The sequence below is a fragment of the Panthera tigris genome, chromosome D1 (assembly GCF_018350195.1).
Source record: "Panthera tigris isolate Pti1 chromosome D1, P.tigris_Pti1_mat1.1, whole genome shotgun sequence".
Taxonomy (NCBI): Eukaryota; Metazoa; Chordata; class Mammalia; order Carnivora; family Felidae; genus Panthera; species Panthera tigris.
Window position 1 is genome coordinate 57455915 of NC_056669.1, and position 13152 is coordinate 57469066.

At 39.2% G+C, this 13152-nt stretch overlaps 1 protein-coding gene across 3 annotated transcripts in view; it reads right to left on the reverse strand.

Annotated features, from left to right (window-relative positions):
* Window positions 1-13152, reverse strand: part of PAAF1 (proteasomal ATPase associated factor 1) — a 32987-nt gene that overhangs the window by 11551 nt on the left and 8284 nt on the right. For 2 of the 3 annotated variants that reach the window (XM_042957717.1, XM_042957718.1), the window contains exons 4-7: window positions 10476-10565; window positions 3279-3377; window positions 2481-2631; window positions 782-976 (exon numbers count right to left, since the gene is read on the reverse strand). In XM_042957717.1, coding sequence (XP_042813651.1) covers window positions 782-976; window positions 2481-2631; window positions 3279-3377; window positions 10476-10565 — 535 coding nt within the window. Of the gene's footprint in view, window positions 1-781; window positions 977-2480; window positions 2632-3278; window positions 3378-6885; window positions 7052-10475; window positions 10566-13152 lie in introns of those variants that run through there. The other variant, XM_042957719.1, reaches the window with a different exon arrangement.

The following is a 13152-nucleotide window of genomic DNA, read 5'->3' on the forward strand; positions in this document are numbered from 1 at the left end:
TTTGAGCTGTCTATCAGACATCTAAAGAGTCTGAAACTCAGGAAAGAGGTCTATACATTAGACCTAGAGCTCAATCTCACAAACTGAACCATGAGATCATAACCTAAGCCTGTTTGGGATTCTTTGTCTTCCCCTCTCTGCCTCTCCCCTGAGCATGCTTGCTCTCTCTCTCTCTCTCTCTCAAAAATAAAAATAAAAACTTAAAAAAAATTAATTTTTAAGTAATCTCTACACCCAATGTGGAGCTTGAACCCACAACCCCAAGATCAAGAGTTGCACGTTCCACTAAGCCAGCCAGGCGCCCCTAAAGATTTTTTTAAGTAATCTCTACACCTAACATGGGGCTCGAACTTACAACTCTGAGGTCAAGAGTCACATGCTCTATCAACTGAGCCAGCCAGGGGCCCCCCACTACTACTACTCTTAATCAAACCTCTGCCCCGGCCATGCATATCTTTCTACCCAAGTCAATTTTACCTCCAAACCGTCTTAATGTGAACTGCCCCTATTCCTCCCCCCCATCTTGTTCTATTTTATAGGCATCAGTCTCGTCTGCTAAGCTAGACTGTACTCACTCAAATGTAGTTAACAATGACATATACTTCTTTTGTAGATTCCAAAGCAACAGGAACATAGTAGGTACGCAATAACTATTAACCTTATGGTGAGAATAATCAAATACCAGCCAAAGACCAGGAAAGGATGAGGAAGGAGGAACTAAGGCAAACACTGAAGGTGCCTAAGGTAACAAAATAAGCTCAACATATCATTATCAACTTACTGGGCATCTGCTCAGGGGAGCCAAGATTTATGGAGTTGTCAGCAGCACCCACAGCCACTCCATTGATGGAAGAACCACAGTCTGCAATGACTCCCAGGCAGGCTGAGCGCCCACAATCCCAAAGTCGTGCTGTTCCGTCTCGAGAACCAGACACCACATTCCTGCCCCGATCAACAATGGCTGTATCCAGAATACCTGGCAAGGAAAAAAAAAAAAAACGACCCTGTGATGGAGTGGGTAGAAAAGGAATTACAGGGCAGAGAAGATGGATCTGCATAATGACTCCATTCCTTCACAAACACACACTGGATACGTACTACAGGCTGGGCAAGTTCAAGTGCTACAAAACAGAAATAAGTAAGAGTCCCTGCTTCCCAGTGGTTCAAAGACTAGCCCTTAGAGACAGACATGGAAAAAGGTTTGGATTTAATTCTTAGTGTAGTATCCTAGAACAGTGGTTTTGAAGCTTCAATTTTGGCTTTAAAACATGTGTTTTAAATAAAAATTAAGAAGACATCTTAGTTCAGTTTGAAAATCACGGTCTTACCGCTTCCATTGAGAACTAATTGAAAGGATTAATCTCCCCATTTTACAAAAAGATGTGACTTCCAGTCTGGACAAGATAGAGTAGCCCCATCTCCCTCAGGTCGTTCCCCTTGTAAATGAAAAAAACCTGGACATAAGACAGAAAGTACAAGAAGACTGAAAGATGGGGGCACCCTGGTAGCTCAGTCAGTTGAGCGACTGACTTTTGATTTGGGCTCAAATCATGCACAATCTCATGGTTGTGAGACTGAACCCTCAGTGTGAAGTCTGCTTAAGATTCTCTCTCTCTCTCTCTCTCTCTCTCTCTCTCTCTCTCTCTCTCTCCCTCCCTCCCTCCCTCCCTCCCTCTCTCCCTCTCTCCCTCCCTCCCCCTCCCTCCCTCCCTCCCTCTCTCTCTGTACCCACCCCCATCACTCTCAAAACGAAAATAAAACAAAAAACCATACACAAATCTTACCTCTGCTTTAAAAAAAAAATGTTTATTTTGAGAGAGAGAGAGAGAGAGAGAGGAGGGGAAGGGTATACAGAGACAGGGAGAGAGAGAATCCCAAGCAGGCTCTGCCCTGTCAGCACAGAGCCAGATGTGGGGCTTGATCCCATGAAGCTTTTTAACATTCTGATTAAGGATAAAACATTTCTAAATTATCATTTTTTCCAACAAACTAACCAGTTACAAGGGGAAAATGTTCTCACTCTGTCTCTATAACCTGATATCAACTGGCTGTATGGCTAATCCATTTTTAGTACCTGAACTGTGACTTAAATCCATGGGACCTGACAAGTACCACGCTCTATCTTTGTTGTCTAGTGATGCAGCCATTGCCACCCAGCTTTTATCATCACCTCAGCCAAAGGATTAATGAGAAAATGTTGGCACACATCTCTGTCTCTCCCAGCACACAAGCTGATGACCTCCTGGGGAGGATTTTTTTTCACTTGTCTATTGTGGAAAACAACTATCTGTGTAAGGCAGTTAGTAATAACAAGACTCAGTGTCAAAGTAATGTCTAATCCTTGAGGAAATAGCTCATTTAAATGGCCAGTTGGAGGAATTATTTGTGTTTCTGTAGATAACTAGCTTCTGTTTCTACCTTTTGGTGATTCGTCTCCGGGGATCATTAGAGAAGCCTTTTGGAGAAATTACCCTTCATACCTCCTTTGTGACCTTTGAAGGTCACCACACAGCTAGCATCTTCAGCTGACCAGATCTTCAACTGGGCATCCATTCCCCCACTCAGAACCACAAGGCCTGATGGGAAAAACCTGCAACAATTCACATCAAACACATGTCCTTCCAATACTCTCTGGAAAAACAAAAGAAAATTCCATGCTAGTTCTCTTGTCCATCCCCTGATTTTCTCTTACCTCTTATATCCTCGGTCCCTTTAATGAAATATCTACCTGCTACACCTACATGCTGGGTTTTAGAACTATGGGGGTCAAAAAGGAACCCTTTAGCTCATTTGTATACCAGGTAGTGTTCTAAGAGCTGCTGACTCCCTTTCCTGTAGCTCTGGCTACAGATGTTGTGGATTTGAAGTCTGAGGTTCTCACAGCCATCTTTAAGTCTACTTCTACATACATGGAGGCTTGAGGACTCTTACCTCTTCTTAAAATCCTCTGTATGGGTTAGAGGGGCTCAGCCATATAATTAGTAATAATAGTCTAGTTACTTTGTCTTAGAAACTGACTACTGAAGGAAGTTAATACCAAGGGACCACCCATTTAGACATTCACAGTGGCTCCTCCACTGTTACAGCCCCAATTTGTTCTGGAAAATCACCAAGATTGAGGATGGTTCCGAGATTAACATATGGGAGAACAAAGGTCAACTGAAGTGCAGTGGTCCTACAAATTTAGAATGTGCCACTCTTCCACCCATGACCCAGTCTAAGGTTTCTCAGACCACCCTTCAGGCATGAGACCCAAAAAGCATATTCAAAGCCTTTACTCTGAGCTCGCCATTGGAAGCCTGCCAGATCTTCATGCTCCCATCAGCACTAGAAGACACACCAAGGCCGCCTCCACTGGAAATGTCCAGGCACGTTATCTATTCAAAAAACAAAACTGGTGTTATAAATAATGAAATGCTCTTATTCTCTTGAAATATGTTAAAGATTTCCCTGTTTCACATTCTCCCAAGACTTCTTCAAGCCTACACTTCCCAGCACAAAGGACATCACCTGTCTCCTAACAAGGCTAGTGCCAATACCTTTTATTTCTCAAAACAAAAAGATGTTCTTCTAATCATCTATATAGTATCCTGCTTCAGCTTTTTAAACAGTTTTTCCTATCCCCATACCATTTCCATCATTTGCTATTTTAGAATTAAGATACCTAATTCTTAGGAACCTATTTACACAAAATAAAGTCAACTAAAATGTACCAGAAGGATTCAAGGAAAAGCAAAGATGCTTCCAATTTACTATTTTACATTCTCTCTGTAAAATCCTAATTGTGTGTATATGTCTATTTCAGAATAAGTAACAAAAAATTCTGATTCACTTATGCAGTTTCAACATTAACAATGACTTCATGCATAAGCAATGACCATACACATGTATACATACATACCCTTTTTATTAAAAAACACCCAGGTGCAAACATTCCAGAAATGTAGGACTAAGATATATAATCCCAGATATATTCCCGGCAACAGTGATTCCCATGTGACCTAAATTATTAAGGAGAAAGTAGGGACTTTGGCTTTAAATTATCCAACCTTCTATTTTACTTTTTTCTATGCCATTCGAGCCATAATGAGTAAATCTGTCAAGAACTGAAGGGATACATCTATCAACTCTAACACAATCTAAGACTTTTCCTTCATGTTTTGAGAGAGAGACTTTGAGCATATGTGCAAGTGGGTGAGGGGCAGAGAGAGAGGGAGAGAGAATCTCAGGCAGTCTCCATGCTCAGTGTGGAGTCTAATGGGGCTCAATCACATGACCACAAGACCATGAATTGAGCCAAAATCAAGAGCTGGACGTTTAACTGACTGAGCCACCCAGGTGCCCTTTTCTTTACTTTGGTTCCTTGGAATAAAAGTACTGTTAACTTAATTGTGGATCCTTTAATTTTAAGGATTATGACAACAATTAACCTTTATATCATGTTTTATCATTTATAAAACATTTTCAAATACATTATACTATTTGATCTTCATAATAATCCCATTCTGCTCCTAGTTTCTTATTGCTGGTAATAGCAACACAGAGGTAAATCGGACAGCCCTGCCTTCACATTCTAGTGCAGGAGAACTATCTCCCAGATCTATCTTTCTTCTCCAAGACCACTGCTACCACCCTAATCTTGGGCCTTAAGCCCAACTACTGGTATTGCCAATTAACTTCTTTCAACTCCATGTCTGGCTCCCCAGCTACACAAGCTCTGTAAGTGTCAGAACAATGTCCAGCACTTTCTTTCTTTTTTTTATTTCCTTGAAAGATTTTTAAAAATTTTTTATAACTTTTTTTATAATTTTTTAATGTTTGTTAATTTTTTTTTTTTTTTTTTTTTTTTTTTTGAGGGGCACCTAGGTGGCTCAGTCGGTTGAGTGTCTGCCAAGCTCAGCTCACGATCTCGCAGTCCATGAGTTCGAGCTCTGCATTGGGCTCTGTGCTGACAACTCAGCCTGAAACCTGCTTCAGATTCTGTCTCCCTCTCTCTCTGCCCCTTCCCCGCTCATGCTCGCTCTCTCTTTCTCTCCTTCTCTCTCTCAAAAGTAAATAAACATTAAAAAATTAACATAAGTGGAATCAATATTGTTAAAAAATAACATTAAAAAATTTTTACGTTTATTATTTTTCTGGTGTGGGAGAGAAAGACAGAATCCCACGAGGGGCAGAGAGAGATAGACAGAGGGAGAGAGAAAGAGAGAGAGAAAAGCAGGGCTTACCTGAAGTGGGGCTCGTGTTCACCTGAAGCGGGGCTTAAGCTCACCCAATGTGAGACTCAAACTCACAAACCATAAGATCATGACCTGAGCCAAAGTCAGATGCTTAACTAACTGAACCACCCAGGTGCTCTTTTTATTTATTTATTTTGAGAGAGAGAGAGAGAGAGAGAGAGAGAGTGAGCACACAGTGGGGGGGGGAGGGGGGGCAGAAAGCGAGGAAGAGAAAGATAGGGTCTGCACTGTCAGTGCAGAGCCCAACATGGGGCTCAATCAAAAATCATGAGACCATGACCTGAGCCAAAATCAAGAGTCGGACACTCAACCAAATGAACCACTCAGGTGCCCCTGAAAGATTTTATTTTTAAGTAATCTCTGCACCCAACGTGGGGCTCCAAACTTACTTCCCTGAGATCAAGAATCGCATGCTCTACCAACTGAGCCAGCCAGGCGTCCGTGTCCAGCACCTTCTTAACACAATCATAGACTATGTACATAGTAACAACTCAACAAATACCACCAACAGCAGTGTGGTAATAAGAGTGAAGTACCTCAGGGGCACCTGGGTGGCCCATTTGGTTAAGCATCTGACTTCGACTCAGGTCATGATCTCTTGGTTCGTGAGTTCAAGCCCCTGCATTAAGGCTCTGTGCTGACAGCTCAGAGCCTGGAGCCTGTTTCAAATTCTGTATGTCCCTCTCTTTCTCTGCCTTTCCCCCACTTGCACTTTGTCTCTCTCTCTCAAAAATAAACATTAAAAAAAAAAAAAAAAGGAATGAAGTACCTAAACAACACTAGGTAGGCAAGTGAAGCCATCTGACCTATATCCATAAGAGCAACCACAGTCCTCATTTGCAGGGCCCAAGAAACAAAGACATTTAAACACTCTCCTACTCACTCTCTGAAATAGAATTAATCCCTAAAGCAACAAAGCGCAACCCCTTTCCTGACTCAGGTAGTCTATCCAACTGCCAGGTAGGCATCTGTCCACCTTTGGCTTTATAGTGGTCACCTCAAACTTAACATGTTCAGAACAGAACTCTCATTTCTCCCTGCTCCACACCAATACAACTACTTGACCTCATTAGTAAATGGCACCACTATTTACCCACTTCTTTGGAAATTTTTGGAAACATCCCTTCTCCTCATTTTCTCTCACATCTCACACCCACATCATTAGCAAATCATGTCTAGTTCTACACCCCAAGAAGGTAAGCTCTACATCACAGTTTTATTCACTGCTATAGTCTCAGTGCCCAGAGAAGTACCTGGAATATAGCAGGTGATTAATAATTGGACAAATTACCTACTGATGAACTCAAATAAGAGAAAAGGAGAGTAAGAAATAGAAAAAGAATAAGAAATAGCATAAGAAATAGAAAAATTAATAATTTTTTTAAATGACCTTCTTTCAACTATACTCAAATAAAAATAAGTAAATTTGGAGCACTTGGGTGGCTGAGTCAATACAGCACATGACCCTTGATCTCAGAGTTGTGAGTTCAAGCCCCACATTGGACACAGAGCTTACTTTAAAAAAAAAAAAGTAAATTTAATTTAATTACAAATATATTTTTTTACAAATGTTTTATATTATATGTATTATACACTGTATTCTTACAATAACGTAAGCTAGAGAAAAGGAAAAAAAAAAATTACCTACTTCTCAAAGGTTCTCCCAACTCTGCCAAAAAGTTTATCACTTCCTCCTTTAGTAAGTCTGCAGCACTATGTTCGTATATTGTAGTGGTCAACCGTGGGCAAATTACCTCATCACGTTTGGTGATGTCTGGAAACATTTTTACTTGTCACACTTGGGGAATAGCTCACTACAATAAAGAATCATTGAGCTCAAAATGTCAATAGTGCCATGATCGAGAAACTTTGATATATTCTATTGTATCTTCTCAGTTAATATACTGTCCCTGGAAGGGACAGGGATATTGTTACCTTACGTGTGTTACATATCTCTGGGGACCTAGTTCCCTGATATAAAAACTAGTTGAATCTGAACTACTCAGTTCTTCCAAAGTGAGAGAACATTGAAGAGTCGATTATAGGTCATACCAACTGTCTCCTTTCTCCAAACTTTTGTTAAAGAGGAAAGGGAACTAACATTACTGAATAGCTATTATGTACCAGACATGTAACAGACACTACCCAAATCTACTATGCTCAAAAATCTCTAAGATAGGTATTATTTGTATTTTTCAGCTGAGAAATCTGGGGTTTAAGAAGGGAATAAATAATATTGCCAAGGTGAAACAACAGAGCCAGGATGTAAACGTAGGTCCAGGTCTAAAGCTAAAGATCTATTTCTTAGTCATGGCAAAAAAACACAGATGAATTGGATAATTCTAAATATTGGATAAATATGACAATTCAAGCGAGTGAGATAAAGGATGGATTACTTTATAGTGCTGTGATATGCTAATCACTTCAAAAAGAATTAAGTTAGATCCCTACTTTAAACTAAGTAACAGGAGCACCTGGCTGGCTCAATTGGTAGAGTCTGCAACTCTTGATCTCAGGGTCATGAGTTCGAGCCCCACGCTGGGCATGGAGCCTACTTTAAAAAAAAAATTAAATTAAATAACAAAAGTAAAGTTTGAAATGTAAAAAAATAAAACATTCAAAGAAAATACTATATAATTGTATTTAACACTTATATCGTGCTTACTATGTTTCAGACCGAATTCTAACTGTTTCAATCCTCATAACACCCCTATGAGATATTACTTTTACCCCTATTTTACAAATAAAGCATCTGTGGCACACAGAGGTTAAGTACCTGGCCTAAGGTCACAGTTAGTAAGTGGCAGAACCAACATTCAATGCCAAAGAAGCAAATCAAATGAGTCTATCCCTAAAGTCGGTGCTCTTACCCATTATGCTTACCATTACACCCAAAGTGAATATATAAAAATCATGGACTACCATAAGCAGGACCCCAAAAGTGTTACCATAAAGGAATAAGTTGCTGGGTTTTATTATCTAGAGATATTAAATATCTGTATGTCAAAAGACACCATAAATAAACAATAATAAGAAGCAACTATCTGAAAAATATATGGCAAAGGGTCAATACCCTTAATATAAGAGCTCTTATCCTCAACATCATTCATTATCAGGGAAATACAAATCAAAACCACAATGAGATACCACCTCACACCTGTCAGAATTGCTAAAATCTGTAACACAAGTAACAACAGGTACTGGAGAGGATGCGGAGAAAGGGCAACCCTCTTGCACCGCTGACTGGGACGAAAAGTGGTGCAGCCACTCTGAAAAACAGTATGGAGGTTCCTCAAAAAAAACTAAAAACAGAGGGTGCCTGGGTGGCTCAGTGGGTTAAGCATCCGACCTCAGCTCAGGTCATGACCTCACAGTTTGTGAGTTTGAGCCCCGAGTCGAGCTCTGTGCTGACAGCATGAAGACTTCTTGGGATCCACTGTCTCTTCTTTCTCTTTCTCTTTCTCTTTCTCTTTCTCTTTCTCTTTCTCTTTCTCTTTCTCTCTCTCTCTCTCTCTCTCTCTCTCTCTCTCTCTCTCTCTCCCCCCCCCTTTCTCTCTTGCTCTCAAAATAAATAAATTATAAAGAAAAAAAAAATCTTTTCCCTAACACTTTGCATTTATTTTGCTTACACATATCATTACAGCAGTTTTTTAAAAATCCTCTCCTTTATCAAGTGTTTATAATGCAATCAACTTAGTTTCCAAAGTTTTCACACTTATATTACATTGGTTGGACATATTTAATTCATTAACATAATTTCAGAAACAATATAACTGGAATTATAACTGATCCTTGGTAAGCATTCAACTTAATCAGTAGTGTCGACAATATGCAGATCTCAGGAACGAGCTCATAAATCGTGAATATGCTGTGAGCATCAGTCAGTATGTTTTATATGGGAAATACAGAGAAACAGTTAGCTCAATAAATTAGTTAAGTGGAAGTCAGTTAAAACATACCAAAAGCTTTATAATTTGCATTTCCTATGATTCGACAAGTCTGTTTTACCAATGTATTCTAATTTCTTCCTATCTTTGTGAGTAAAGGGTTAGCTCTAAGTATACTATCAAAATATGAAATCAGGAAATCAAAGATACCTGAAAGTCCAGTAAGATTGGAAAAAATAAACTGTGGTAAAATCATACAGCAGAATACTATGCAGTTCTTAACAGAATATATAAAAAGGTGACGTACAATGACGTACATAACATATTATTAAGGAATATAAAGCAAGTTATAAAACAGCATATACTGTAAAAACCTATTTTGATAAAGTATTTAAAGAAAAGACAGGGAGAATCAAGTAAAATAATACATAAAGCTTAGCATGGTACAGACACATAGTAGGCAAATGTTGGCTATTACTACTAAAATTATTATTAATACAGGCTTTGTACCAAAAGTTCGCATTAGTTATCTTCAAGTAGTAGAATGTGAGTGATTTTTCACCTTTTTTACATTTCCTAAATTTTCATTACTAAATCTATGTTCGTTTTATAATATGAGTAAAAACTAGCTATTTTTAAAATAAGAAATGGAAGGTTTTAATATAATCAGTTTATCCACATATTTCTCATTTATGCTTCCATGGTAGTTAGAAAGAGCATTATCACAACGACCTCTGAAAACTATCCCTCAATATGCTGTACTTGGAATTTTGAGAAAATGTCCCTGCCTTGTCGGCAATGAGACAGAAATATGAACAGTGACAAATTATACAAACACAGTTACCAGCATTACCCAAAAACCACTAAGCAGCTCTGCTAAAACATATATAAATAAACTTCAGACAATTCCTTTCTCTAAGATTAACAGTGAGTGGATTTATGTACATATTCTATGTGGACCCAAATACCGGTTTTGCCAAACATCACACTTCAGCTGTGTTATCTTAACAATGCACAGTAAATGAAAGGCACATTAATTATGGATGTCTATAAGCACTCAAGCAGATAAAATGAAAAAACAACATGCCATTATATTTTCTCCTCATTGTTTAACTTTTTTTTTTTTTACGTTTATTTATTTTTGAGACAGAGAGAGACAGAGCATGAACGGGGGAGGGTCAGAGAGAGGGAGACACAGAATCCGAAACAGGCTCTGAGCTGTCAGCACAGAGCCCGACGCGGGGCTCGAACTCACAGACCGTGAGATCATGACCTGAGCCGAAGTCGGCCGCTCAACTGACTGAGTCACCCAGGCACCCCTATTTTCTCCTCATTTTATCAAAATACTTACACTCTTGGAATGAATTCTGGAAAAAGTAGTGTATGGTGCCAAAAACTTCGAGGATGCGTTTTCCTCCGGACAAGAAATATGAATGCTTTTCTAAATAGAGAGGGAAAGATGAAATTCATCAATAAAGTTACTCCAGTGAAATTAAAGCCTCTTAAAAAAAACATCAGGATGATAGGAAATTTTCATCTTTTAAATGTACCCGCTCTTATTGCCCTTTCCCAGCTCACAACACAACCACTCCCCTATAGATCAGCAGCCCTTATACTGCAAAGGGGTGCAATGTAATTTTGTATTGCTTAGATGCCATTATCTTTTTATGGTGAAGTAAACTCCCACAGAAGACAAACCAACAGTAAGTACAAATGACAAACACGAGGGGTGTTTAGGTGGCTCAGTCACTCAAGCTTCTGACTCCTGCTTTTGGCTCAGGTCATGATCTCACGGTTCACGAGATCAATACCCGCGTGGGGCTCTACACAAGACAGCATAAGAGCCTGCTGGGGATTCTCTCTCTCCCTCTCTCTGCCCCTCCCCTGCTCCCAGGCATGTGTGTGTTCTCTCTCTCAAAATAAATAAACACTTAAAAACACTTTAAAAAAATGACAAACATGAAGGCATTAATTTTTATGAGAAAATCTAATACCAGTACTGTCAATTAGCAATGGGGCAAGGAACAGGATTAACAGGAGGAAACAGCACCAGATTCCAAGTCTAGGGCCTAAACAATCAGTCTAAAAGTAAACTTACTGCCTTTAAGAACTTTTAGATAAAATGTTAGACTACTGATATCTATAGTTACCAGAGAAAATTAGCAAATTATGGTATACTTATACAATGTGTATGCCTGGTCAGGACTTCAGTGCTCATTCCTACCTAGGACTTAAACTGACTACACATGTTCACTGACTGCTCATCGCCCCATAGCTGTATTAATTCCCCATGTATTTTTGCTTAGTCATTACCACATATCTTTCAGCTGTTGTAGCAAGAAAACTGGTGACATAGTGGGAAACCGCACCTAGAACTAGATGTTAGATCCAGGTGACATAACTTGCAAAGGCAGCCTTTGTAACCATTTAAGATTTCAAGGTAGCATGTATACAGGTATAAAAGGCTTGGTAAATGTTTCAAGGATTCTTGCAAATAGGACAGCCCTTTATTCTAACTGCCAGAATACCAGCACCACCATCTAAGTGTGTATCTCCTACAGGGAAGCTGAGGAGCCACACTCACCCAATGGTTCCTAACCTGTTATCGCTTTTGCAGCAGTACTTCAAAGTTTCTGGAAATTCTGCTGAACAATGAAAATGTCTTCAAAAATCAAGATTTTCCAAACCTTTTTCTAAGGTTAATCTATATACAACAAACACAGGTCCTCACAGTTCATTAGAAAGAAGAGTTTCAGGGGTGCCTGGGGGGCTCATTTGGTTGAAAGCCCAACTCTTGATTTCAGCTCAGGGCATGATCCCAGGGTCGTGGGATCAAGCCCCGCATCAGACTCTGTGCTGCATGTGGAGCCTGCTTAAGATTCTTGCTCTCTCTCTCTCTCTCTGTCCCTCTCCCCTGCTTGTGCACCCTCTCTCTCTCTCTCTCAAGTAAAAACAAAAAATTAAAATAGAAGGGATGAAAAATAAAATATTTTCTTAAAAAGTTTCAAAATTATAATATTCTCATCACTAAAAATCAAAATACTCTTATTACAAGTATTCTACTCCTTTAAAAACACCATCAGAATACCTACCTATACAAACAGCACTTTCTTAGCCAGCATATCCATATGTGGTTGCCCGCAGGTTTTTCATTAAATTAGTTTTTGCTTCTAACCACATGACAAAGCCCATACGGCAGCAAGAGAGCTGACCTGGATTTGGAATTGCCTCCTGTATCCAAAATTAAAGCGTCAGCTAAACTCTCCTGGTTTAAACATTCCTATCAGCAAGGATTCAAGGAACTCCATGAACTCAGTGTTCAGGCATCTGTAAGAACTGGGTTTGCTCTCAGAAGACTTCACTTCTTTGAGACTAATTATATGAAAGATTTCACCAATCAGTGGTATTCTCTCACTTATCAATCAAGCAATTCAGCCTTTAATCCGTAAACAAACTATGGAGGAAAAGAAATGTTAAGCTACCTTCCAATATCAGCAGTAGAAAATCATGCTGTTAATGAAAATATTTTAATGAAAAGCTGCAGGATATCAAAACATAAAATTCAGGGCAAGGTTTGGGGGAAGAGTGTGAGCATTCCATGCTAAGATAAAATTCAAAGTCAAACTTTTTTATACTCCAGGATTATGTATTTAAGCATAATCTACTGTTTAATAGAATGATGTAGCAACTGCAAAAGTTGACTGCAAAGTGACTCAGGGCAATTAGGAAACAAATGAATGTTCAACTATAACCACTTACTGTCTTACCTAGCAGGTACACTGGCAAAAATTAGCAATGAGGTTGGAAGAGATAAGGATTGTATCAGGGCCTACGTATGAAGGGAAGAAAGGAAATCAGAACTGACGCTGTGGCTGGCAAAACACCTGGGAAAAATGTAGGCTTGCAAGCTGGTGTTCGTATTTGGAAGTTTATAGAACTGGTTTCAATTCTGGCATACAGTCTAACTAGATTTGATTACTAGGGTTAATTAACCTCTCAATCTGTTTGCTTATGTGCAAAATGGGAAT